The sequence below is a fragment of the Rattus rattus genome, chromosome 10, assembly GCF_011064425.1.
Source record: "Rattus rattus isolate New Zealand chromosome 10, Rrattus_CSIRO_v1, whole genome shotgun sequence".
Taxonomy (NCBI): Eukaryota; Metazoa; Chordata; class Mammalia; order Rodentia; family Muridae; genus Rattus; species Rattus rattus.
Window position 1 is genome coordinate 30,898,406 of NC_046163.1, and position 27,990 is coordinate 30,926,395.

Genomic DNA, 27,990 nt, shown 5'->3' on the forward strand with positions numbered 1-27,990 from the left:
TTTGGCAAAGGAGTACACATCTAATAACTTCAACTAAACGATGTAAAGTTTATGTACTCCCATAGACAGATAAAAACATATGTATAGTCACAAATAACTTTCTGCTTAGATAAAATTTCAATTAATAACCACAAGAATTTAATTATTTAATACAACTACTAATCTAATGTCACCAATAAAATCTAAGCAATCACATCACAAAACAAAGAGTTATATTCAGCAAACATGCATTAATAATCTATACAACTTAACGTTACCCCAGAAAAGGAACTGGATATAAAAGTTTGTATAATTTTTGGTGGTTTTCAAATCTTATGGCACAGATTACCCAAAAAATTGTAAAAACAGATTTCAAATATTTTCAATAAAATGGTAAAAAATTGAGTAAGCCTTTAAGTTTTCATAGTTGGCTCAAGATTAAAGCATGAAGCTGGCCCCAATCTGTCTAAATGGACAGAGAAATAGTTAAAATGACTGACACTTTAGTTACAATGGTATTGGAAGTCTCTTCCTTCTATCAAAACCCCTCTGGGTTAAATTTCCAATGCAAACGTGTCGTTGTAAATACTGTGAGAATATAAACTTGGAGACATATGTAGCATCAGGACTGTGGTTCCCAGACTATCAACACTTTCTCAATACAAAACTAAGGATACGTGAATGGCTACCCAACTGGCTGACATTCTTCTACAGAATTGTCTCATTATATGTCAACGCAATGTTCACACTCCATTACCCTGCTTCTACAGAGTGTAATCAGCAGAGCACTAACTTTATAAACACATGGCAGCTCAAAATGTAAAGAACTCTTCAAACAAAGCCTTTCTTTTCCATTTTTAACTCTGTGTCATGTTATTCTTGAATTAATAAGAAAAGTGAGGGAAGCTTTGAACAGACCTTGTACTTTTCATCAAGGCTAACGTGCAAAATGCTCCATAATCTGGTACTTTAATAGAGAAAAGCATCAAATACACATAAAGGAACAGTAAAATACAGAAAAAAAGAACTCTCAAATGTACAGAGGAATACATATATTTTCACCAACTTAAAACTTTTCTTTCTTCAGTGAAATCTGTAAATGAACCATATTCTCAAAGAACTTTGTTCAACTCTTCCCCAATGACCAGAAATTCTAAACTTACAGTGAAAACACATGACAAAAACAAAACATTGCATGACAATGGACACCAAGTTCATAAAGAACTTCCTTTTAAATGAGATACTATGTAAGAAAATACCATGAAAATAATAATCCTATGAGAATTGTTTTAAGCACAGTAAATTTGAGCCTTGGTCTTCATGAAGATACTACAGTTTGTATAGAAAACTATAAATATACAAGACTCCAAGGGAAAAAAGTCAGAATACATATTGTCTAACATTCTTTAAGCTAAAACCTTTTGAAAGGGGGAAGATGGCTGATGGCCAACTGAACTGTAAGCCAGGTAGAATCCCAGTACTTGGGCAGGAGTATGACTCCACAGTCAAGGCCAGCCTGTGCTACTCAGTAAGTTCCAGGCTAGCCAGGGCTTTAAAATGAGACCCTGTCTTAAAAGATCAAAAACTGGAAGGAAAAAAAACAAAGAAAACAGAACTGTGAAAACCTCCTAGGTCGAGGAGTCCTCCCTAAAGGAACCACGTTTATTTTCTATAAGCATATAACTTAGATATACGGTTAAGAGAGTGGGGAGTCCTGAATAACTAGAGTCCCTTCCAAAAAGTATTGTCTTTAAATTAAGGAGACATTAATCTAATAGTGTAAACAAGTCTGGCTCAGAAAGAAAACTGAACATATCCCAGATCTGTCCATAAAAGTAACGATGGTACATCTTTAATATTAAAGGAACAGACTATAAAAAGTCCAGTCTCGGAATTGATTTTTTAAAGGCTCATTTGTGCTCCTTGGTGGGTGCATAATAAAGTTCCATGGGCTTGTTCACTTTCCAGTACTTCTCACTGACCAATTCCAAAGAAAACGAGCCATTTAAAACCTAAAACAAAGAGAGAGAGGGGCAAGATTATGAAAATGCATGGTGCTCAGTAACAGACTAAACGATACACAGAAGGCCACAGGATCCTGTGCAGAGCAGAACAAAGGGCAGCACCAAGTCCTTAATGGCTGCTTTTCTGAGGGCCTCAGGGTTCCTGCTCCTGACAGACCCCACCACACCACCTGGTCAAGCCGCTCAGCAGTCACTGACAAATACTCACAGTGAACTGGCCACTGGCTGTAGCTATGTAAATGGTGTACTGCTTCTCACTGGCTGTATCCAGGTTCATCTGGTTTGACTCTCCTTTGCTTCGAAGCTCTTCTAAAGCTAACCTCACAGCCAGGTACTTGGATAAGTGATCAACAGTGGCATTGCCTGAAGTCTTTATGTATCTAAAAAATAAAACATCAAACATTTAATTTGTAGAGTATATTAAAGTTCCTAAATCATGGAGCCAAAAAGCTATGTAAAACATATATGTTCCAATTATTGCAACAAAAATCAAACCAACACACAATGTACTTAAAAAACAAACAAAACCAAGCAAACCTTCCAACCTTAATTACTAACATTTGTTGGCTGCAAAAAGAATATTAATAAGAGTAAATTGTTTGTCTTAAGAATTAACATTTCTGCTGGGCATGGTGGCTCATGCCTTTAATCCCTGTACTGGAGAGACAGAGGCAGTGGATCTCTGAGTTCAATGCCAACCTGGTCTATAGAGTGAGTTCCATGACAGCCAGAGCCTCACAGAGAAACCAGTCTTGAAAAGCAAAGCAAAAAAAAAAAAAAAAGGAAGAGGAGGAGGAAGAGGAATTAACATTTCTGACTTTGAAAAAGTACCGGGGTTGGGGATTTAGCTCAGTGGTAGAGCGCTTGCCTAGGAAGCGCAGGCCCTGGGTTCGGTCCCCAGCTCTGAAAAAAGAACCAAAAAAAAAAAAAAAAAAAAAAAAAAGTACCGACTGGGATTTTTTGTAAGCAAGGAGACTACTCAATTCCTCATTCAACAAGTGTGTGATGCTTAGCTGCACTCGCTGGCAGGCACTAGCTCACCCTGGCCAAGTATGCAAGTCAGAGCATCTTCTGGATTAAGTTTTTCATCGCCTATGAGATTTGTTCCTTTGTGAAGAATACAAAGAGGGAGGGTGGGAGGGAGAAGCAAACAAGCAATCCAGGCAGGAGTATACTCAGATTGGACTCTAAACTAGGATGGCACATAATGAATTCACTTCCCACACAAGCCGTTCTGTTATAGTAACCTTGTGAAACCAGGAGATCTGGAACAGCTCCCACACTGACCTGGTCTGTGCGCTGTCGTCCTTCTCCATAAGAGTTGGGTGGGGCCTGAATACCAACTCAATCTCACTGGCACCATCCATCACTGGATCGATTGCCACTGCTGCATTGTTGTTGTCGAGTTCAAGCCCAGAGTCATCCGAGGTCTTGGTCCGTTTGTTACTGGGGCCGGCTTCCTGATTGCTGTGTGTGGACGCATTACTGCAATGGGAACTGTCGCCATTATCTTCTGCTCCGCTGCCATTTTCAATCTGCTGCTTTTTGCCTCGCTGTAATCTAGTTAAGATGGGGGAAGGAATAAAGCTTACATTGTGATCTTTAGGGCTTCGGGCTTGTTTAACTGTTATTTTAATTGTATGTGTATGGGTGTTTGTGTTTGTAGCACACATGTGTGTAGTGCCTGCAGAGACCAGAAGACAGTGCTGGATTCCCTGAGAATAGAGTTACACACAGAGTTACACACCAGTGCTCTTAACCACTGACCCATCTCTCCAGCCCCGAACTTTAGAATTCTAAAATTTAAAAAAAAAAAAAAAAAAGTACAAGAGAGAAAATTTGATGAGCAAATTTGGTGAAATACATTGTCATCATTTCCCTCATGACCCTCAGAGATCTAGACGGCTCCTCAGGAGCCAGAAACAGCCAACTCCTGCAAGATAAAGGCAAGCCTGATCTACAAGAGCAAGTTCCAGGATAGCCAGGGTTACAGTCTCAAAAGTAAAGCTAAAAAAGTATTCAGTCAGTAATTATTATTCAACAAATAAAGACTAGAAGAATATTATGTGATCTCACATCTATGAGGCATCAACTAGCAGGTAAGTTAGGAGCCAGGCAGAGTGAGCACAACACCACTACATAACAGATAGGAGTTCCTGTTTTACAAAATGAAAAAAAAAAATTCTGGAACTATTAAATAAGCTAAATAAACTCTATTACTATTTACATAGTTAACATACTTTGTTAGATGTTTACTATAGTTTTAAAACATAGAAAAGCCCACATGAAGGAAAAACCAAAAGACTAATTCAATGCAACAACGAACCATGTGGAGCCAAAGCAAAGCTAACGTGACATGCTATAATGGCAGCATTTAAAGAATGATGTTCAGAGACAGGAAGTCGCATCTAAACAGGATGCCTGTCCTGGGCAATATTTTACAATTAGTATATGAAGAGCAATAAATACACACTTAAAGCCAGCCTATACTATCCGGTGAGTTCTAGACAGACAGGACTATATGATCAGATCCTACCTCATGAAAGAACAGAGATGGGAAGGGGGACGAATAAATTCTTAGCCAAAGCACGTAAAACATCTATATGGAAGCATTTGAAAAAGTCCAAGTGGAATCTAGACCCCAAAGCTGGGGACACACACATCAGAATGTACATGCAGTGGAGGCAGAGTAGGCAGGAGGGCTAGGAATGGAGTGCTAAGATAACGACAGGCTCAAGAAGGTAAAAGGACTGCATTACAGGAGCATCATCTGAGACAGAGCTAAGCTGAGGAGCAGCACAGAAGCTACAGTGTGCTTTCCCAGCCATGAGCCTGTCACACAGACCAGGCCACTCAGATGGCAGCAGATAAGGGTGCTTATGGTCACCTCACAATCTGGGTTCCATTCCCAGGATCTACCTGAACCGGTGCCCACAAGCTGTCCTCTAATCTTCATACGCGGGTCAGAGAAAACCAGAGACTATCTACAGAAGCACTTCCCAAGGATACCTGCATCCTCATGAGACCGACACAAACCACTATTATGTCCTTACAACTCAGGATTGTGCTGGCCTCTAAGAAGTGTACTCGACACTTAGCACTGTGCCTCACTTTCAGAAATACAGTTGTCATTCACAAATGGGACTCATCTTTAAATTACAGCACAGGGGGTTTTGACCACTGGACTTCAATATCACTTAGAATTAAAAATGTATGTGAAGGCTCCAACTACTTCCTCTGTTATGAGACTGAAGCCCTGAGATAAAAACCTTTTCGAGATCTCCTGCTATTGAGTCTGCTATTGATCTACAGCCATTTAAACCAATGGGCCTTTTACTAGCATCTCTTATTTGGAAAATTATCCCTGAAAACTGACTAGACTGGGAGATAAAAGCAGGAAAATAGAATAGCAGCAGTAAGCCTGGTTCTGATAAAGTCTTCACACTGATATACTACTTCTGAAACACATTTTAACTATCCAAGAGAGGCCAGCTATACACACCTTTAGTCCCAACATTCAGAGGTCAGGAGGAGCAAGGCAATCCCTGTGTATTCAAAACTAGCCTGGCTTACAGAGCAAGTCTGAGGTAAGCCAAGGCTACATAGTGAGACATTGTCTCAAATATAAAGAAGACTCTCTGAACTATTGAAGAGGAAATAAATTCAGTCTAGAATTCAGCAGTCTAGCTTAGATATGCACGGGTGGTAGGTAAGGCCTGAAGTTAGATGGCACCATCTGTAGACCAGCTAGTATACTGAAAGCTGGACAAGTAATAAGGCTGGTAACACTCCACTTGTATTTATTCTATGCAGAAGACGCACAGAGGATTGTTTTTTACTCATCTATATTGGTACGTGTATGCATGTGTGTGATGTATGTCTGAGTGCGGGCACACGTATACAAGTCAAAGGATAACTTTTACAAGTTGGTTCTCTGCTTCCATGGGGATTCAGTGATCTCGAAAGCCCAAGATTCTAGTATTTAAATGCAATACTCTGGAAATATGTACAACTATTTTGTCACTGAGTTTCATCTTAGAAAAAAGTGAGCCCATTATCTGATACGTATTGTCAGTCCACCTCTGCCCCCACGTGCCTGTTCATGGCCTGTATCTTCAGCCCCTCCTCAATGCTGTGGCTGAGAGCCTGCTGATTGTTGTGCTTGTTGATCCTAGCTAATACTCTCTCTTGATGAGCTTCATACTCATCACGGCTCGGATAAATCTTGCTGATGAGTGCATCAAAATTTGGATCTGGCCTTAGTGATCTTTTAGAAACCAGTTTTTTCCGACAGGTAGGGCATTCTTTGTTGCTAAAAAAAAAAAAGAGACAGAGAAGAAAATGTAAACATGACAGTATTGTTGTGCTAAAAACAAAAACATCTAATTTATAGTTATTTTTACTATCACAAAAATGTAAAATGGTTACCTAAACTCTCCTTGAAAATCAAATAAACAAGTCATTCATGACTTCTGAAACTTAGCTGATAGCACTTGGGGCAGGGGCGAGGAGGGATGGGGAGACAGATGCCTGAGAGCAGTGCTTGGCGGCTGAGCACTTGGAAGGCTGAAGGAGACTGCAATAGAAACTCAAGGCAAGTGTGAACCACACGGCGAGTTCCAGACTAGCCTGGGCACAATGGAAGAAAGAACCTGCCGGGGTTGGGGATTTAGCTCAGTGGTAGAGCGCGCTTGCCTGGTAAGCGCCAAGGCCCTGGGATTCGGTCCCAGCTCCAAAAAAAAAAAAAAAAAAAAAAAAAAAAAAAAAAAAAAAAAAGAACCTGTCTTAAAACAAAGAGAGAAGGGAACCCTCTAATAATCAAAACCTAGACACCTAGACTCTACACTCTTTAGGAAGGGTTCCAGTTGTCAAATACTTATAGGCAACTTCTTTCTCAAGCCCCAGAAAGCATTGCTGTGCTACAGTACATGGCTCCAGTAAGAACTCACTCCAACGTACCCACTTCTAAGGGCCGTGATAATGCAATCCGCACAAAACCGATGTAAGCACTCCTTTGTGGTCATGGTGTTCTTCAACATATCCAAACAAATTGGGCACATTAACTCACTGTGTAGACTTCTAGGTGAGACCACAATTTCCAAGCCATCTGTTATTGCCTCCTGTAAAAGAGTAATATTTAATCTTTTTATTATTGACAAACTCAAACATACCCAAGTATTGAAGATCATAAACACGAACATCACCCAAGTCTGCACCAAGTTCAGCTCACAGCCAACTTAAATACACAGTCGATTTTGTCCTAGCTAAAATATTTCTCCAGGCTCTTGAACCTGCATTTCTTAAACGCTCTTAATGCTAAAAGGTGTCTCTGTGCAAGGAGGGGGAGGGGGTGTAGGAGAGGGTAGGAGAGGGTTAGAGGAAATTATCCTGCCTGGTTTATGTAGTGCTGGAACTGATCCATGACTTTTGGATGCTAGACAGTCACTTTTATTAATTGTGTTACAAGCCCAGAATTATAAAACATTTTGAGGAATACCATGAGTTACTTAACTTATAGAAAATGTTTTTAATTTTCAAGATGGAAGCATTCCTAACTCTACATCTTGGAAGAAAACAGTATTTAATAAAATCAAGTCACACAGCTAATCACTATGACCAGGACTACTAAGGACTGCAACCTGAATTATAAGCTTTTGGTCAGGGTATTTTATAACAGAAATAGAAGTGAAATGCAGGAACACAGCTGCAATGTAAGCATTTGGGAGGCAGAGGCATGATGATCAAAAGGTTCAAGGTTGTCCTCTGCAACAAAGTCAGTCTGAGGACACCCTGGGAAATGAGACTGTCTCAAAATTGTTTAATTCCATCTAAACAACTAAGTTTTAATAGTTTAAAATATATCATTTAAAAAACCACCTTTGAACCTCAAAAAGTCTAATTCTAAAGAGAAGTTTTATTTAAAAAAAAAAAAGTGGTCAAGCAAATCAAATATATGCTTCTAAGTAACTAAGGTTACTTACCCAATTTCTAAACGTGAAAGCCTTTGGATGAAATCAGATTTTATCCATCTCCCCTAGTTCTCATACCTAGTTTAAAAAGTACTAATAATCCCCAATAGTTCACCTACTTTTCAGACTCCTGCTGGCACCTTTGCAAGTCCAATCCAAGGGAAAACATACAACGAATAGCTCTGAGCATGCTTGTCTCGAGCCCCCCACCCCTCGGTTCTAGTCCACCTTCTCATGACAGTGCTTGTCCGTCCCAGCCCCTGCCCCACTGGCCCCGTATTTGTTACTGCAAAGGAGGCTTTCCCTTCATTCAGTTTCTCATACATGTCATCTTATGAATATTGAGTTGTTTGATCTCTAAATATTTTGCAAGGTAAGGTCACACTAGGTTTATTCAGTATTGTTTCCCTGATGCCTAACAGAGGCTGGTATGGACCTATGAGTTTGTAATACCTTTCTGTAGAACTACTTTTTGAGATTCAAAGGTGATTTTTAAATGGTATATTTTAAACTATTAAAACTTAGATGCTGTCTTTAAAAAACAAAACAAAAACCTCAAGAGCTGGAGAGATGGATTAGTGGTTAAGAGCACCATCTGCTCTTCCAGAGGTCCTAAGTTCAATTCCCAGCAACCACATGGTGGCTCACAACCATCTGTAATGGGATTTGATGCCCTCTTCTGGTGTGTCTGAAGACAGCTACAGTGTACTCACATGCATAAAATAAATAAATCTTAAAAAAAAAAAAAAAGCCCAAAAACTTATGTAGATGCTGGGGTTGGGGATTTAGTTCCGTGATGGAGTGCAAGTGCAAAGCCCTGGGTTGGAGGACTAGGGTGGGGGGATTAGATGCTTTTATGGAATTAAACAGAAAATATAGCTTTGTTCAGTGAAATGTCAGTCAAACATGATGCAGATGCTGTTATGTAAGTTTATTATTACTGCTAAGTTCTCTTTAGGTCTTCCTACTTTACATAGACCTATTTCCTTAATTAATTTCCCTATTTCCATATAGCAGTCTGTGTATTACCTGAGGTGTTCGTTGTAATTCGTACAAACTGAGTTCCCATGTTTTGCTTAATGGTTGAGTTCCATTTGTCTGCACAGCCTGAGACATCTCTAGGAATAAAAACAAGATGAAGTTTTAGTATTTGAAAAGGAAGTGCTATGCTCTAAATCTATGTATTCCCCAAACTGGTATCCAAACATTATACCTTAGAAAGCGATACTTTAAAATACACCCTCCAGGCTTCAACATCTGAGAACACTCGGGAAAGAGCAAGATTTTTCTCTGACATTACCTAAGTCTACGAAGGGATTGGTTCTGTCAAAAAGGAGCACAGTGCTTTTCAATATTTTTAAGGAAAAAAAATAAATAACCAAATGCCACATCCCTAACCCAGAGGAACCTTGCCTGGGTTCCTGCTCATTCCCTCTCCCTAAAATATATTCACAGCTCCCCTAAAATATATGTATCTTCCTACTTCCCTTTCTGCACCACAGACCCTCCTTTGAAGTATGTTCTTTCTCTTTTCAGTCTGCCTACTTTGTTTCGGCTGAATCCATCACTGGGAAGGTTTAAAAAAGAAAACCTAAAACTCCAATGTATTAGGAGGTGAATCGTATCAGACAGATGCCCTTTGGGGCAGTCCATTAGCTACATAAGAAACTCTAGCTTCACTGGTCAGGGCAAAATAATCAGCCACATGGAAGGCATTAGGAAAATTCTAGACAGCTTCATGTCATAATCACCAATATAGGATCACTATTAGGAGAAACTTAGCTTCCAACTTCTATCTGGGGAGGGAAAAGAAGTATGCTGTGTATGTCCCCAATAATTCAACTTTCTGGGGTTTACCAAATGATGGGCTTCTGCCCAGTCTGTCTCTGAAATGCTAACATGAACCAGGCAGCGCAGGAACTCTCAAGACAACTCAATAGAAACACACATTCCCCCTTCTTTGTCTCAGCAGAGAAACAGTGGATGAAAATAATCTCGGTTCCTTAGCTTCTCTCTGAGGCAGGAAGCAGTGATATAATATATCTGGGGAATAAATGCCTAGTCTTGCCCCACTTCAGTGCTGAGGGATCTGAAATACCCTTCCAGCTGTCCAGGACAAACAAAGCAAGATTAGAACAGACCAGAGAGGCCCCCAAGTCTTCTCTTGCAGGAGCGTCAGCCGTAAAGACTGAGAAAGGCAGCATCTTAATATGATAAAAGAACATCAAGAAACTACACAGAGAAACATTCCAAAAAAGGGAAGATAAATCACCAGTGAATGGCTCTGCTTAACTGACACATGACTTAAATACCAGAAAATTAAAAATAATAGAAACATGCTAATCAGACTCAGGAGAATAATGCACAAATGACATGAAAAACTCAACAACGAGAAAAACTAAAAGATAAAATATCTGAACTAAACATTTCACAACAGCTGGTTATATTAAGCAAGCAGAAGAAAAGAGTCTTCTCTTTTAGCATGGGGTATGAAGGAAGCAGGAAAATTCACAGGACACAATGGAGAAAACCAATAGCTGCATTATGGAAGCTCTCAAAAGGAAAAAGAAACCAAGAACAAAAGCTTTTTAAAGATATGCCTCTGGTCCATAACTGCCTGATATGCACTGCTATTCTGCCATGTCTAGGGCAGAATGACACTCTTCTGTAACCTTAAGTCAGAGTAATCCTTCTGCTTCATTTTCTCAGACATTTAGGCCACAGTGACACAACTAACTAAAACGGTACCAAGGAATCAGGGCCATTGCAGTAATAAGGCCTGTTAAAAAGGATTAGTTAGCATCTTGGAATTGGTTTGTGGGAGAATTCTGGAAAAGATTAGAGAAGCTTGCTAGGAAAAGTTTCCACTAGTATAACTTGAACTTCATGGGTAAATTTTGTATAAACTCAATGTTCAACACCCCCATAGGAATGCAGAGAGCAAAGGCAGAGCTCACAAAGTTTCAGATTAGAGAGCACTCACGTTCCATTGAAAGAACACTGCCTACAATGTCTATGGGTTTAAACTATTAAAGGCAAAGTTTTACACTGACAAACTAGTGTGGCAGGGAAAATTTCAAGACACCACCATTCTGCATCTGTTATTGCTGGCCATTTTTATTTTTTAGCTGAGTTTACAATGACAGAAGTCAAAGTAGAGCAAAAGATTTATCTGCTCTGAAAATAAAGATGTGGACAAGGATGGTGTGCATGAGCCAGGCAGGATCCTGCAATTCTGCAATCCTGCAATCCCAGTACACAGAAAGGACTGCAAATTCAGAGGCAGGGAAAAGATTCAGTTAGCCATCAGGCCTGACAACCAGAGGTCAATCTGAGACACACGGTGAAGAGGACTCCAACAACTTGACACAGTGGCAAAGTGTACACAAATGCATGCAAAAAACAGAGAATAAGCACAAAACTAATTTTAAAAAAAGATCACTTCAGGCACTGGTGACACACACCTTTAATCCCAGCACTGGGGATGTGGGGGCAGAGGCAAGTGGATGGATCTCTCCAGCTTAGACTACAGATTGAGTTCAGAGTTCCAAGCCAGCCAGAGTGACAGTGAGACTGGGGGCCAAGTCCCCTTGGGAATGGCTGGGAAGGGCAAATGACAAATTCAAATTCAGCCTGGTCTATGCAGCAAGACCTGTAAAGGTGAAGTGGGGGTGTTGTTTAAAATTATACCATGAAAAAGGCCACACTGCGCTGATAACAGAAAAGATAACCATAGGAGTACCTTAGAAACTGACCAGATAGTACCCAATGCGGGCTCCAGGATGCAAACACTGTAAGCTTATGTGAAAGATTTTCCCTTGGGAGGCTCTGTAGTGCCATACTCCAACAAGGACAATGATTTTTTCCTCATGGTTGAGTACCCTAAGCAATCAGAGGCCACTTGTAACCATGGTCTAAGGCAGTAGTTGTCAACATGTGGGGTTGCAACCCCTTGGGGGGCGTGTCTAAGAACTTTCACAGGAGTCATTCTGAGACTATAAGAAAACAGAAATTTACATTACAAATCATAATAGTAGCAAAATTACCCTCCCACCTTGATATTAAGGGACTGAACCTTTGAACCTGAAAGCCAGCCCCAATTAAATGATATCCTTTGTTAAGAGTTGCCTTGGTCATGGTGTCTGTTCACAGAAGTAAAACTCTAAGTACAACAGAAGTTGGTACCAGCAACTGGGGTATTAATATGATAGGCCTGACCGTGTTTTTGTTTGGAAGAATGTAGATTTGGGGATTTGGAGTTTGGAAAGCCATGGAATGTTTTAAGTGGGGCTCAATGAGCCATCTTCAAAGGAAATAGGGAGATTTTGTTGCTGTCAGTGATTTAAACTGTGCAGACAGACCTGACCCAAGAGGTTTCAGTGAGGAATTTCAGTAAGTGGCCTAGGACTGGTTTTGTGATATTTTGGTGAAAAATGTGGCTACCTTTTGCTCTTGTCTAAAGAGTCTGCCTGAGGCTAAGGTGAAGAGACTCAAGATTAATTGCATTGAGAAAGGAAGTCTCAGAAACGCCCATCATAGACTTTGTTCTCTGGTTAATTCTCATGAAGAGCATTTTAAACAAGAATAGCAAGCTGAGAAAGGAAAAATATACAATATATGGTTCAGATATTAAAGGGGCACGGGGGTAGTGGGGGGGGGGTTGTGGAGCTGAATCCTGTGTTCAAGGACATTAAACTGAATTAAGGGAGTGGTGAACTTGGGGCAAGATCCCACCCAGCAAGGTTTAGACCCAGGCTCAGCAGAACAAGTCTTTAATCCCAGGAGGCAAAGGCAAGCAGATCTCTAAACAGAGTAGGTTCTAGGTGAAGAAAAACTTGGCAAGAAAATCCTAGGCAAGAGGAAATGGCTCGGTGCTTGGTTAAGAGCACTGACTGCTTTTCCAGAGGTCCTGAGTTCAATATCCAGCAACCACATGGTGGCTCACAACCATCTGTAATGGGATCTGATGTCCTTCTGGTATGTCTGAAGACAGCAACAGTGTACTCACATACATAAAACAAAACAAATAAACAATTTGCATGGTTTTAAAAAATTTTGCATGGTTTTTTTTAAAAAAAAAAAAGAAAGAAAAAGCTTAAATCCAGGCATGGTGACCACACCTTTAAGCGAAGCATTACAGGAGACAGAGTCATGCAGATCTCTGAGTTCCACAGAACAAGTTCCAGGACAGCCAAGCTTAAGCAGTGAAGAGTTGGGGGGGGACTGGTGATAATATAACAGAGTGTGCGTGTGTGTGTGTGTGTATGTGCTCTAGCCCCATCAAGCAGCAGAACTGAGCAGCTTTGGTCATGTGGCTCTGGCTTTAGAGTCAAGGACAGAAGGGATGACTGGGACGACTGATGAAGCTGGTTAGCCGTGATTAAGAACCAGCATCACTCAGGTGAAATCTGCAAGTGTTTAGTGAGAGCACAAAGAAGCAGCTGATAAACAGCTCACTAAAACAGCATCTCTGTCAGTGGTGGAACACACCTTTACTCCCTGTACTGAGGAGACAGGGCAGATGGAGTTCCAGAAGAGCCAAGGCTGCTACACAAGGAAAAGGGAAATCCTGTCTTTAAAAAAAATAAAAACTCCCAGCAGTATCTCCTAAGGCCACCTAAGTTGACAACCAACACTAGACATCAACTCTTCCCCCAGGATATCCAGAGATCACACCCCAACTGATTACTGGAAAACAGGCTGAATGCAAAATAAAGAACCTTATACTCAGGAAATAGTGGGGACAGGATTCTTTTCCTACTGTAACCAGAAATTGGCATTGACCAAAATGCCCCCTTCCCCTTCTCTGACTTCACTGAAATGCATTACCTGAATAAGCAGAAGTAATTTACCTAGGAATTAGGTAAGGGCACAAGCGATTTGCTGTAGGATGGGTGGGAGATTGTACATCACACAGAGCAGAGGACCTCTGCCAAGCATACTGGGAATTAGTGATAAGGGCTGGGGGTTTCTTAGCCTGACAACCCCACAAACACTGGGATTATTGGTGTTACCAAAGCAACACAATTGGTATTACCTTAACTATTCTAGAAATTGTATATAAACATCCCTAAGGTTTTTTTTTTTTAAAAAAATCTAGGAAATATTTTATGAAATGAAGAAACTGAGTACCAAAATGGATAAAAGCTCAGATAAAAAAGAAAGATTTAATAATAAACAGAAATGCTTTTATGTTTTGCATAGCCAGGGATTTCTGAGGAAAAAAACAAGGACCTAATACTCCAGCATCCTGGCAGGGCCACACACTTGTTCTCAAGATCTTATAATGAAAAGTGAATGTACCAAACAAAAACTACTCTAGAGTAGGGCAGGGAGCTTCTAGGACAGCAGAGGTGAGAGCTAGAAGGCACTGTACCTTCTTTTGTACCTCTCAGACCTAACAGTTACTAGTGTGTGGCTGTCACAGAGGAACTTCTTAATGCCTGAAGCACAAACACCCTCTTTAAGTGGTATCAAGGACGCAACCTAAACCTAGGGTCTTTCACAACTAGGCAAGTGTTCAAGAATTCTGTCATAGGCACATCCACAGCTTTGGAAAAGGATCTACAGGGATAAACAGCTTACAGGGTCATTAGCAAAGTTTACTGAGATGCTCATATGAAGTGCCTAGCATATTACTACAACTAAAAGATGTAATCTGTTCTATGTATTTCAGTTTTAAGTATTAAATCTTTGCCCTCTGACATGTAACCCTTTCCTAACTCACCAAGACTTCACATTAAACCTCCTTCAAAAGGAGTAATTTATTTTTGGAAAAAAAAGATACTTTATATAAAACCTTTGGTGATTTGACCTGTGGCTTGTAAAAAATACCACTGAGGGGCTTGGGACATGGATCACTTGGCAAAAACGCTTAATACGCATGAAACCCAGGGCCCAATTAACCAGCACTACATAAATCAAACATGTGGACCCACACCAGTACCCCCAGCCCTAAGAAGAAGATCAGAACAAGGTCATCCTTGAGCTCCACGGGAAACTGTAGGCTTGCCTGGGCTCTATGAGACTCCATAAAGTTTAAAAAGAAAAGCTGATGGGCTGACTCGAGACTGCTTATTGGAGACATATTCCATAACAAACAAAAGCTGCCGTGGCAGGCTTACCCATCCTCTATAGTGTGCGGTTTAATACTAAACGTAATTCTTAGACACTTAAAGGGAACAGAGACGCATGAGAGACAGTTACAGCTCACATTTCATGTCAGAGACTCTTTCTAACTGAAGCACACAGTTCTCAATCTTTGAGATTACGATAATACAGGCTCAGTACACTGCTGCCCAGCAGAATGACACCGGGCTAAAAAGGCAGAGAACCCAGATGGCCTTCACTTTTTAGTCAAATTCTGAGGAAACCAGTCTGAAGTGGGACCCTGGCATTGTTGGGTGAGTAAATAAGAGAACTCAGTTCTTAGGTAAGAGCCTCAAGTACTTATTTTTACAACGAAGGTCAAAGAAATGATATAAAATTGCAGATGTGCAGGCAAGAGGTGACCTGAGAACACAGACACAAGAGTTCCTAAACCGAGTAAAGTATGAACAAGAAAAACTATAGTCAACTTCTCAAGAGTTCTGTGTCTGTGAATGTTTTACCAGATGCTTTCGTTATATAAATTGTGAAATCTATTTACAACATCTGAAAGAAAGCCTAATAAGAAAGCAATAAATCACACGTCCTTTACAATGGAAGGAATCCGGGTAAATGAGGTATTACAAATGCTCATTTATACTTTAAAGAATAACCACTATATTACATTTTATAGCTTTCAAAGACATTACTATTGCTTCAAAATAACATGATTTATTCTCTTACAGGCCTGAAAGCCTTCTGCTTCAGTTCTACAGACTAAGGTGTTAGCAGGGCTATTCTTCCCCATTTTATGTTATCTACAAGATTCACACTGGAGAACTGTAGAATTGAGTTCTAAACTTTTCATCTGTTTCAATCTATGACTTTGTTTTGTATTGACCCACATTCATATCCATCCATCATAGAGCACATGGTGGGAGGGGGAGGGGCTGGCTCTGTGGAAGTACCTGTTACCTATTTCAACTCTGACAAATGCATTCCTTGCTGTGCAGCCACACCATTCAATCTTGGTTTCTGTAGTCTCAATGCCTCCTCTTCTAATCTCTTGGTGGCCCACTCTAACAAGAACATGTTAAGAATGTGCTGACATTTCAGGCCCACGTGAGTAATCCAGCATCATCTCTCCATTTCAAAATTATTAATTTAATTACACACGCAAAGGCCCTCTTTCTTAGTAAGATAACATTTTATACCTTCAGAGACTGTAATGTGTATATATATTTAGAGACAACTTTTTCAGCCATCACACCTGTCAAAAGTAACACACCAATGATAGCACTTATTCCCCACAAATAGCACTTAAAACTATGCAGCATATTACTTTTCTAGTTTTGTACCATGAAACAGATACAAGGAATTATCATTTCCACATTATCCTATTTTCCTTCATTTTTGAGATATGCTCACTTAAGCCACTACAAAACAGCTAGCTCTATTTTTAACAAGACATTCATCATTTTTATTTCACAGTTAGTATCCTTTCTGAATAAAGCAAAAATAAAGGTCACTTCAAATCCATTCTCCCATCTCTTGCATTATATTATGTAACATGTAAATGGACAAACAATTTCTTCCTTTATTAAAGCAATGCTTGCTTACAGGAGAGAGACAGTAAGATTTTTAGAAATGTACTCAAACCAAGGGAGAGTAAGGAATTCAGAGTAGACAACCCAAACTGCCATCTCTACCCTGCAGCAGAACCTGTCACCTCAAACACACCACTTTCAGCACTGTAATCTAAAGCTGTGCCTGTAAACCAGACACCAGTCTCTATAAGCTCCCAAAGACACAGAGACGGTGCTCTTCCTTTTCAACTGAAAGCGTATTGCCCAAAACATCTAGAACACGCACCTAAAATTACTGTGTTAGCTAGTATTTTTTAAAGAGTATCATTAATTTTTAATTGAATTGAATATTTCTTTTGTGTATTATAGAACACAGAGAAGAAACTATTAAGATTGACTTTCCAAATCTTTATTACCTTTCTTTTAAGTTAGTTGTTATAAGGAAAATAGATACTTTAAAGACATAGCAGTAGGACTCTGCACACAGTAGCCTACTATACTGCCAACTGTCTCTCATCTCCTCTAACGCTGACCCTACACTACACACAATACTTTATTGACGGCTCAGTCTCTATGGTTTCAGGATACAGTTATCAAGGTCCTGCAGTGGTCAGTCCTAGTGATCTCAGCCGCAATCTTATTTTCTTCCTGTCCCTTTGCCTAATGATCTTAAGTTAGCAGATCCATAGTAAAAACAGTGAGTAGACATTACTAGAGGCTTTCACTGTGACAGGAGATGGCAACCTCCAACAGTCTACTTACTGGCTAATGGACAGGACAGCCCCAACACATGCTTTCACACAATCATTATGAGGGCGCAGAGACATAGTCACATAGGGGAAGGGGAAAAAATCAGACAAGGGTCCCTAGAGGAAAGGACTCCTCCTTGGAGAAGGGTAACTGAGTAATTTACTGGAGGAGAGAGAAGCCAGGACAAGGAATAAGCAAGAACAGCCTCGAAGACAGGCACTGCTGCCCCTCCAGTGCTTGGGAAGCCACACTTACCAAGGAGACAGCAAAAATGAAGGACAGTTTAAGAAAGGTAAGAATCCTAATAAAACACCCAGGCACTAATATCCAAGGACAAGATGTGGCTGCATTAGCGCTATTACTAGTAACAACCAGTTAGGTACAACAGAACTAAAACAAAGGGTAAGGGTGTGTGTGTGTAAAAATACCATTATAGGAAATGAGTTAGAGAACTAGTAAAGGGCCCCAAACTTGTGACTGCATAGGTGTGCCGATGTTAAAGAGTAAAACAGGAAATGGTATTTTATCATTTCTATTCTAAACACATTAGTAGATGTTCTAAGGCAAGTAGACAATAACAAACAAACAAAAAGACAAAGGCACCCAAAGCAGAAAGTAATTCTTCTGTTCAGATGCTATCATCTGATATGAACAAAACTGAAAATTCCACTGAATTGTACAAACTAAGCCAATAAAGTCAGTTGATTAGAAATTCAACAGACTAAGAATGTCATAGAAGGGAAATAATACAATCCTAAGTGGGTAAGCATCCACGCACGCACCCACATATTCACACATGCACTCGGGCACTAACCCACCCAGCCCTAGAGCACTTGCCACGCACATACAAGCACAGAAAAGCAATAGCTGTATACCACAAACCTATATTCCAGTCAGCAGTAAAACACATACACAAGGCACATACAAACTACACGACATCACACAGGGACACCAGAAACATTTTAATGCAGTTACATTATATTCACACAGTAACAAAAATTACCCAATGACCCATCTCTTGGTCCTGTTGTCCAATTTTAAATGGTGCATTACTCGGGAATAGATTAGTGACACTAACAAAATTCTATACATCCAAAACAACTTTTTAAACAAGTAAAGCCAAGTGTGGCAACACACACCTGTAACCACGCTACTCAAGAGACAGAGGACTGTAACGCTCAAGACCAGTCTGATAGTAAGCTCTAGGCTAGCGGGGGTTAAGCAGCAAAGTCCCATTTCAGAAAGCTAAGAGCCTGCCATGGCCTGTGCCTTTAATCCCAGCACTCACAGCACTCAGGAGGCAGAGAGGCCTGTGAGTTCTAGGACAACTGGGTCTTACATATTAAGTTCCAAGCCAGAGGGGCAGAGTGAGACCCCGTCTCAAAAACTTAGAAGAAAGTAAATGAATGGAAAGGCAATATGTATTTACAGACTAAAAACGTTAAAAATTTTTATAAATGATACTACTCAAACTAAGTCAATGCAATCTTTCAAGATTCCAGCCCCCTGCCCCCGACCAACAAAGCTCAGGCCTGGGAAGATGGTTCAGGGTCAGAGAGTGCTGACTGCTCAGGAAGGACCAGTTTCCAGAACCTACACCAGGCAGATCACAACCACCTGTACCACTGGTCCAAGGGATCTGACACCATCTAGCTTCAGAGGGCACCTCCATTCAGGCTCACAACATACACATAAATAAATAAAATAACAAATCTAAAACAACTGAAAGTTATCCCAAAGCCCATCTCAAAATTCAAACAGAATCAGGAGACCTAGAATAATCAAATTAATACTGAGAAAAGAAAAAGTTAAAGAATTTCTATGTCCAAAATTAAACACAAAGCTGTATTACTCAAAATGATGTGAGTTGGAGAAATCATTCATAGCCACAGAGTCAAGATTATTCAAATGTGAAGGGGAGAGATGAATCTTTTCCACAAAAACTGAGAAAATCAGGTATTCACATGCATGCAGACAATGAAGCTGGACCCAAATCTTACTATACACAAAAAACATCTCCAACACTGGATTCTGCAATGCTGTGGAATGAGCTATCAAAAGTACAGACAAGAACACTATCAAGAAGAATGACAAAGCAACCTATGAAATGTAAGAAAATACTTGTAAAGTTATCTGGGAAGGGATTACTATCTAGAATACATTAAAGAACTCCGGCTAGAATAAAATTAATAGTTCTATTAAAAATAACAGGCAAAGAACTTATTCAGACATTTCTCCAATGATGTATTATAAGCAGACAAAACACTGCTGCCACAAGGTGGAGACAATCTGATAACAGGAACACTGTCACTGAAACAGGGGCGGGGACAAGCTTTCCATGCTAATGGAAGCCCAGATTCTCAGTTCTAGGGTGAACTGAGGCTAGTCACTTTAACTGAAGGTCCAGTTCCCTTATTATAGATTTATATTAAGTAGCCTCAAAAGCATTCTTTAATGCTCTGAGGAACAGAATCTGTCTCATTCTCCTGAGCTAAGATGATCTACCTTTAACTTCTTTCAACTTGTTTGAATACCCCAACAATTATCACAACCATTACCTGCCACTTTTCTTTCTAAAGCAAGCAAAAGAGCAGCAAACAACACAATCTATGCACAGAAGACAGGCATAGTAGCTCACACCCTGTTATCCAAGTGCAAGGAGGTAGCTGACCAGGAGGATCAGGAGTTCAAGAGTAGCCTTAGCTACATATGGTGTTCAAGGTCAACCTGGGCTAAGTAAGGCAGGTGTGCAGAGCATAAAGCCATAGCCAAGGCTTTCCTGCATTTTCCTCTTAAAGAGAATAATTCCCACTTCGTCTCCACTTAACTTTTAAAGCATTGAGCTAGCTTTAGATTTGCCTCACTTGGTATCCTTGGAGCTACAGACCTTACAGGGTTCTTGGTTTTCTGTCCCTGTGCAGTTTGGAGGAGTTCTGCCTAGTTTGACCAGAACCATCCAATTTTGTTTAATTCACTTCATATATCTATCCTTTTGACAAGTCCCATTCTTTACCCTTATACTTTACCTCCTAGTTTTCATTTGCCAGTAAGACTTTGTTATCTCTTCAAAATCAAAGCAAGTTATTGACCCAGTCTTGCATACCCTGTTGTCATAGCAAGAAAAACTGGTATTCAGAAGTTAGGATTTCTTGGGAAGAGGAATGTGCATTAAGGGGATAGGGATATATAGATAAAGCTCAGTTGGTAGAGTCCTCGCAGAAAACACACAAAGCCCTGACTTCAATCCCCAGAACTGCATAAGCTAGGAGTAGCAATACCAGTAGGTAGGAGATATCCAGACCACCAAGTAAAAATGTAAGAAAGAAAAAATACTGACTGTTCTGTTTCTAGAGATGGTATAGATTGCTGAAAATTATACTTGTAATAAGAGAATAAGAGAATAACCTAAGCCAGGCATAGTGATGCACACTACTAGGGGATGGCTTTGTGTATTAAGATGCTGATCACTGTGCCCAGAGACCTGGTTGCAGTCAGAATGTTAACACTGACAAGCATCTCCTGTCTCAAAGTTGGGTAAAGATTGTTTTCCACAACCTCAGACTGGTTAATAAAGCGGATAGGCAAGAGAGGAGGTGAGGGTCTCCAGTGAGGACCAGAGTGAGGGAGACTGTCACTGAGGACTGGCCATGAGCAGGGGCATCTCTCCCCATGAGAGGACAGATGGGCAGGAGCAGCCAGGACAAGATTAAGAGGGCAAGTACTGGTCAAGTCCTGGTAACAGGCTTCCCAGTCAGGTCAGAGTGTGGTTAGGGTAGGAGAGTCTGCTCAGCTATGGTGATGAGGCTTATGATAAATGTAAGGTCACCATTATCTCCATTTGGGAGCAACAACGGTAGAAAAGCCCCTGAATTTACTTCTAAAACATACCTTTAGTCCCAGCCCTTGGGGGGCAGAAGCAGGTAACCTCTGACCAGCCAAGTCTATTGTGAGTTCCAGGACAGCCAGGATTACACAGAAAAACTCTGTTTCAAAAAGCCAATAACTACAATAACAGAGTAATCTAAAAGATATTTCGATTTTAAAACTAAGAGGAAAAAGTCCCTTTGGAAAACAGCTAATAATTAAAATTTACTGATAAAAAAAGTCATATCTTTAAGACCATAATCTCAGTCTAGGGACTAATGTCCTTAGAAGTTCAAGTCAAGGGGATTTAAAGTTGTGAAGCTAGCATGGGCTACAGGCAATTGTTATAGGTAATATTTACAATGCTTACTGCTTTTTATAAAATCCCATTTAATTCCAAGAGTCTCTTAAAGTAAATACTATCCTTGCCTTCATTTAATAAATTTAGCTTAATAAATAATGGAATATTTAATAAGAAACCTGAAGCAACATAAAAGACTAACCTCACCGGAAAAATTAGAAATTTTATGAAGGTAAAATGATGTGGAAATAAAACTTTTAAAGCAAGAAGCTCCATTAGTGTGTATGTGTGTATATCAAGTATATTTTTATACATTTGTGATGTCTACTAAAGCAAAGCTCTGTATAATCCACTAGGCATGTGTTGGTGGCACTGCTGCAGGGGACAGAACAAAGTTGGCAAATGACTTACATCCTCTGCTTTTTCCCTCCTACCTCTGTTTCTTGGCTCAGGATCTCACTAGGTAGGTCAGGCCTTATCTTTACAAATCTTCCACTGGGTCAAATGGGCGGGCATACAGATACATGAACACAAACATACTCACATCAGCCAAGATCTGCTTGTAATTGGAGGAAGACCCAGAAACCAAGTAATTCTCTCCCCTCAGCATCTTTTGTAAAAGCTGGCTGGTGACTGAGCCTAGGGCATCATCTCATGCAAAAGAGGCTAGCGTTACCCCAGAGTTATATATAGTCCTAGTCCTACAAATCAAGTCTCTCACCTCCAACTCTGAAGCTCCTATTACATATACTACCTTCTGTGATACTAGCCTTCTAGAAGCCATCTGGCTAAGTTCCAAGACAACCCTCATATGCTGTATTAAATTCTGCATAGAAAACAGTGTAAATAATGAGAGTTCAATGCAATTATTGGCATGAAGACATATATTCTTTAAAAAGTAAATAACTGAATTCTAAATCAATATGGTGTCTGGTGGAAGAAACAGGCAGAAAGTCAAAGCAAAGCACTCTATACGATCTATACATTTCACAATAGCTAACTGGTAACAGGCATCAATACAATAAGGGAAGAAAGGAGAGCTCATGTTAAAATGTCAAAACAAATGAGGAATTTGTTTTCTCTTCCAGAAATAGCATTAATTAAGAAAGAGGTAAGAGCCTAGACAGAAGCCACTGAAAGCTGAAGAGAAGTGTAACTGAATTGAAGGCTTCCGGCAGAGGTGTGGGAGGGAAGGACTCAGTCCTACTTAAGGGGCAGAACACTGAGAGTTTGATCACACTCCAGTGAATACATAGAAGCACAAATTGTACTTTTTTAAAATCTCGTTTTTATTTTCACTTTCTTTGGGGGAGGTGACAAGGGGGAGCAGACTTGGAAGGACTGGGAAGTGAATGAGCTAGGGGCATGATGGGAAACTCCCAGAGAATCAATAAAAATGTTATGTTGAAAAAACCAATAGCCACTGGTTCTGAAATACAGCCAATCCGAAGTCTAAGGCTGCTTTCTATCATTTGCTGGGGCTGTGACTACTTCAACTAACTAAAGTGAACTGCTATATCCAGAAGTGTCTCACACTATTTTTGAATGACCTTGGAAGGGAGAACATAAAGTGCACAAACATCTATATACATAGTACTAAATTTAAAGTACAAGGAAACAAGAGGTTTTATAATTTGGATGAATGTGGCACAAAAATACTTAATAATGTGACAAAATTGAGGTAGTTCATAAAAACAGCTTTCATAGGAATTGATGGAGACAGAAAATAAAGATGGCTTTTGATAAGAACCTAAGAAAAGTAATACTAGTCATTAAGCTTAGCTCAACAGACAAGCAGCTGGTTGTCTGCTATGTATGTCCTTTGGGCCCCCAAGCCACACCACTCATCTGTTACTGCATTTCACACACTGTACAGTAGTCTGTGTCATGCCCACTTAACCTGAACTCCTTTAGGACAGAGCCTTTAATGTATTTTTTTAATTCTAATTCCTAGCAAAATGATCTGGCACACAGATGATGACGACTGCTTTTGGAAAGGGGAGGGGCATGGTTTCCTACTAAGGCATTGTATTTTACCACGCACCACTGTCTCAACTCTAACACCACCCTCCTAAAATATGGTCTATGACAGCAAAATAAAATCATTCACCCGTACTTCACGATTCCTGTCAGTAGGGTTTGTTAGGTAGTAAAATGGGGATTGGAAAACAGGAAAATGGCTCTTCTGGGTTGCTGTTAGTTGAAACTGTCAGTAACTGGCTCTAGCCGCAAGCTCCTTTGGGTATTTCCAGACCCAGCATGACATGTCCTATAAACTAGGGGCTGACTCTACCCCATCCAGCACCAGCCGCATGGGCCCTCTTCTCAGAACCACTGCCAACATTTCCCTTTCGCCTTCATGCCCATCCAACCAACCTCCTAATAGTAAATGTTGTTCTTGGGCTGGAGAGATGGCTCAGTGCTTAAGAGCACTGACTATTCTTCCAGGTCTGGAGTTCAATTCCCAGCAACCACATGGTGGCTCACAACCACCTGTAATGAGATCTTAAGATTTTAATCTTTAAAAAAAAAAAAACCGACAAAATGTTGTACTTAACTAAAATTTTTAAAAGATTTACTTATGTATTTGAGTGCTCTATTTGCATGTATGCCTCCTGCATGACAAAAGAGGGCATCAGATCCCATCCGAAGATGGTTGTGAGCCACCATGTAGTCACTGGGAACTAAACTCTGGACCTCTGAAATGGTCTTAACCTGAGTCATCTGTCTAGCCCTGAAGTTTGTTTTCTTTACTGGGACTCAGTACACTGCTTAACAGTCTGTGTACTACATGCATGCAGTGTTAGCAGAAGTCAGAAAAGGGCACCAAATCTGCTAGGATTGGTGCTACACCTCGATGTGAGCCACCTTGTGGGTCTGAGAATCACTGAAACGGAAGCGCTCCATCTCTCCAGTCCTCTAGACCTAAAGTAAATCTGACTGCTCTCTTCTGAGATATCTTGCAGCTTCAAAAAATTTGAGGTTATTTTATAAAGTCCATTTTACAAAAGCTGACTTGACATCAGGCATTTGTTTCTGTTAAGATGAAGCATAGAAGCTACTGAACTTGTTTTCCTGATCCAAGCTCTCCACTTTTGGCTGTTGTTCAAACTGGCCCAGAAATGCCCCCATAACCATGTAGTGTTCAAGGAAAGAAATCGCCATCTTTGCAGTCTTTGCAGTCACAACACTAGCACAGACCTGAACTCATTGGTTACTTCAAACTGACTGTCTTCAATGCTGGGGACTAAGTCCAGGGCCCTGCACACTAAACACAGCCTCCACCATTAAACTATGCTCTCTCTCAACAGAATCTACATTAACACACCACTGACTATGAATTCTAACTTCTTCATTAAAAAAAAAAAAAAAATGATCCCACGAAGGCTGGGCACAAGCCTATTTCCAAAACTCAGGAGGCAAAGGCAACTGGATCTCTAGGAGTTCCAGGCAAGCCAGGCCTACATAGTGAGACCCTGTCTCAAACAAATAAATAAACTCTGCTCTACAAATAAGCAACACATCTGCTGAAAGTCAACGACAGAAATTCTTAAGACTTTTGAAATCGGCTCCTTACTTTACTTAGCATGCCCTCGCTAGACATTTCAATCTGAAGTTACCTTTTAAAATAACTTTTTGCTATTAGAGTCAATAAAGTTCCACAGAAGCAATTCAATCTCGGAGCGTGTGACAGCAGTAGCCACCTTTCCTGGAATCGCTGGTAGCACACTGCAGCTCAGCTCCAGGTCACTCTACCAGACTCATCCAGACAAGTCCACTTCAGCTGCCAAATGACACCACAAAGCTTTAAAAAAGAATCGAGAGCACGGCCAACTCTTTTGGAGTTTTTCTACTCAGGCCAAAACGGTAATGGGCCACCCACCTTCTCAGCATCTCCAGTCAGGGATCACTACCTAGCTAGCTCCTGACACAGTAAAGCTAGTTTCTAATTAAACACCATGTGTTTCATTACAAATTCAAAGTATCTGTGTGAAATCACAACCTATACTTCCACTCCACACACCCACATATGAAATACTGAAGACCCACAGAATCCAGGTCCAGTGTTTAACCTTTGGGGGTGGGGGGTGGGGGGAGACTGGGGCTCTACATAGTTCCAGGCTGGCCTAGAACTGAGATTGCCTCTGCCTCTCAAGTGCTGGGATTAAAGGCATGTACCACCACATCCAACTGAGTGTTCAACCTTTTGACAGTGTGACAAGACACTGTCATCTACAAACTTGCTAGGTCCTATTCCTAGCCAATCTTGGAACCTATGTGCCCAGGTTGGGCACACCCGACATCAGAAAACTAAGATCGGTAATAGACTAATGAAATTCCTGTATTTCTATGTACTCTCCCTGGGCACTATCTTGAATGATCCACAGAGAAAACAAAAACAAACAGCAAAGCCCACTAACGTCTGTAGTGTGTTATATTATTTGTTCTAATTTTAAGCTTTCTGTGCAGCATATTAGAGGACTACTATCTTATTTTCCAAATACAAAGACTCTCCTTCATAAAGTCTCCATTTAGAGGTTTGGATTTTGCATTGTTGTCTGTGCTTCTTTGAGACAGCCTCATAGAGCCCACACTGCTCTTCATGTAGCCCAGGATGGCCTGTCTCTGCTACTAAAGGCGAAATTAGAGCTATGTGTCTAAAGTCTCCAACTTAGTCTTCATTCGTAACTAATATCAGGTGTCCGTTTAAGTAAACTTGGAAGAGGTAAAAAGACATATTTGGGGTGATGCCTAGCAATGGGAATGTTACATATTTACCAGTTATTTTACTAAATGGTAGATTAGTTGTTACCATCAAGTCTTTAATAAAGGATACCTGTTGTGGCAAGTAGAAATGTTAGAGGGCAAAGAGGTATTTCCAGGAGTAATATTGCTGCCATTTAAGTTCTTTATAAATCAAAGGTTAAAAGTTCAATTTAAGACACAAAAGGTAAGCCAGTTGTGTTGAATGTCTATAATCTTGTCACTGGAGAAGCTGAGACAGGACGACTGCCTTAAACTAAGAATTTAGTATGAGGTCAGCTTGCCTGGACTATACTGAATGGGTCGCTGGCAAAAGTTAATAAAAATAAAGCTCAAAACCCGACATCTGACTTGTTAAAATATCCAACAATTACAAATTATTAGCTACTAATTCCATAGGTACTCCAGTTGATCTTCGCGGAACTATCAAAAAAAATTTTAATGCATGACTTATGGTCCTTTTAATTAAAATATCGGCTTAAATTATTTGACATTATGTCTCCTTTTTGCTTAATTCAAGAAATAACCGCATACCAAATACTTAAATGCCTATCTAAGCTTTTTCACACACCGCATAGAAAGTCTGACATTTCCACAAAACATCACAAGGCATACAAACTTCCGACAGCTTCTTAAAAAGACACCCAACGGGGGTTCGGGGACGTGAATCGGTAATTTGTTTAGGTGGGCAAAATAATAAAAATGAACCTCAAAGTTTCCAAGACCGATTTTTTTTTTTTTTTTTTTTTTACCAACAACGGTATCTCTGCGAGTAGGAAGGCGATTTCTGTAGCAGGGAAATAATTCTAACAACAAGGACCGGGGCTGGGGAGCGGACAGACAGAGAGGGGACCTGGGATTTCGGCAAATTCACCCCGGGTCAAAACGCGAAGCAGCCAGCAGAACAGACGGAGCCGCCCCCTCCCCCAACGCCGCCTCCAGGGTGAGCCCGTGGCTCGCGGAGGCAGCAACAGATACTCCGGGGCAGGCGGCGGCTCTCCAGGAATGTGGGGCCGTGAGGGGATCCGGAGCCCACCCCGGTGCCAGGTCCCGAAGGGAGGAGGGTTGTCTGCCCCGGGCGCCCCTCCCCGCCCCCGCGTCGCCGACCTCCGGGCCCCGCGGGCAAGCCCAGGGGTAAGTTCGCCTAGGGCTCCGGAGCCGCCCTCGAGGCCCGGGCTGCTGTGAGGCGAGGGTGGAGCGGGTGCACTTCCCCGGAAGGGCTCCGGACGCCTCGCCAGCCTGGTGCTCACGGGCCGCGAACAATGAGCCCTCCCGGGCGGGCCGCGAGCGGCAGAGCAAGCGGCCGGGGGCGGCGGCGCCATCGCCTCACGGCCCCTCGCGGCCGCGGACACACACACCCCCAGCCCCGCCGTCGCTCGGGCCGCAGCCCGTCCTGGACGCCCCCCTGCCACAGCCCGCCGCCCTCTCACACGTCGCCAATCCCGCCTGCCCGGCTCACCGGCTCCTGCCCCAGTCCGGGGCTGCGCTGGCCGCGGCCGGAGCGAGACTCGAGGATCAACCGCCGGTGCCGCCGCACAATATGGCGAGCCTCGGCTTCCGCAATGGAGCTCGGGAAATACAACAGGGGCCGCTCAATATTCATGAGAGACTGGGGAGGGGGGAGCCGGCTCGGCCGGAGCTGCGGGGAGGGCGGGAAGGAGCGAGCG

The 27,990-nt window shown here is 41.3% G+C and overlaps 1 protein-coding gene across 1 annotated transcript; it reads right to left on the reverse strand.

Moving 5' to 3' along the window:
- Positions 1 to 28: 28 nt before the first annotated feature.
- Rnf2 (ring finger protein 2) lies at positions 29 to 27,990 on the reverse strand. Its single transcript, XM_032914989.1, has 7 exons — positions 27,783 to 27,990; positions 9,002 to 9,090; positions 6,963 to 7,123; positions 6,100 to 6,315; positions 3,291 to 3,563; positions 2,212 to 2,383; positions 29 to 1,991 (listed from the first exon to the last, which is right to left on the reverse strand). Exons 2-7 carry the CDS (start codon positions 9,086 to 9,088, stop codon positions 1,890 to 1,892), a joined length of 1,011 nt encoding a protein of 336 aa, XP_032770880.1. The 5' UTR covers positions 9,089 to 9,090; positions 27,783 to 27,990; the 3' UTR covers positions 29 to 1,889.

What these genes read in the sequence shown, in the direction of transcription:
- Rnf2 (XM_032914989.1), bottom strand. Translation starts at nt 9,088, where the DNA reads ATGTCTCAGGCTGTGCAGACAAATGGAACTCAACCATTAAGCAAAACA. An exon ending in AATTACAACGAACACCTCAG is followed by an intron (nt 7,124 to 9,001) that starts GTAATACACAGA and finishes ACTCTTTTACAG; the next exon opens with GAGGCAATAACAGATGGCTT. An exon ending in GACGACAGCGCACAGACCAG is followed by an intron (nt 2,384 to 3,290) that starts GTCAGTGTGGGA and finishes TTTATTTTTTAG; the next exon opens with ATACATAAAGACTTCAGGCA.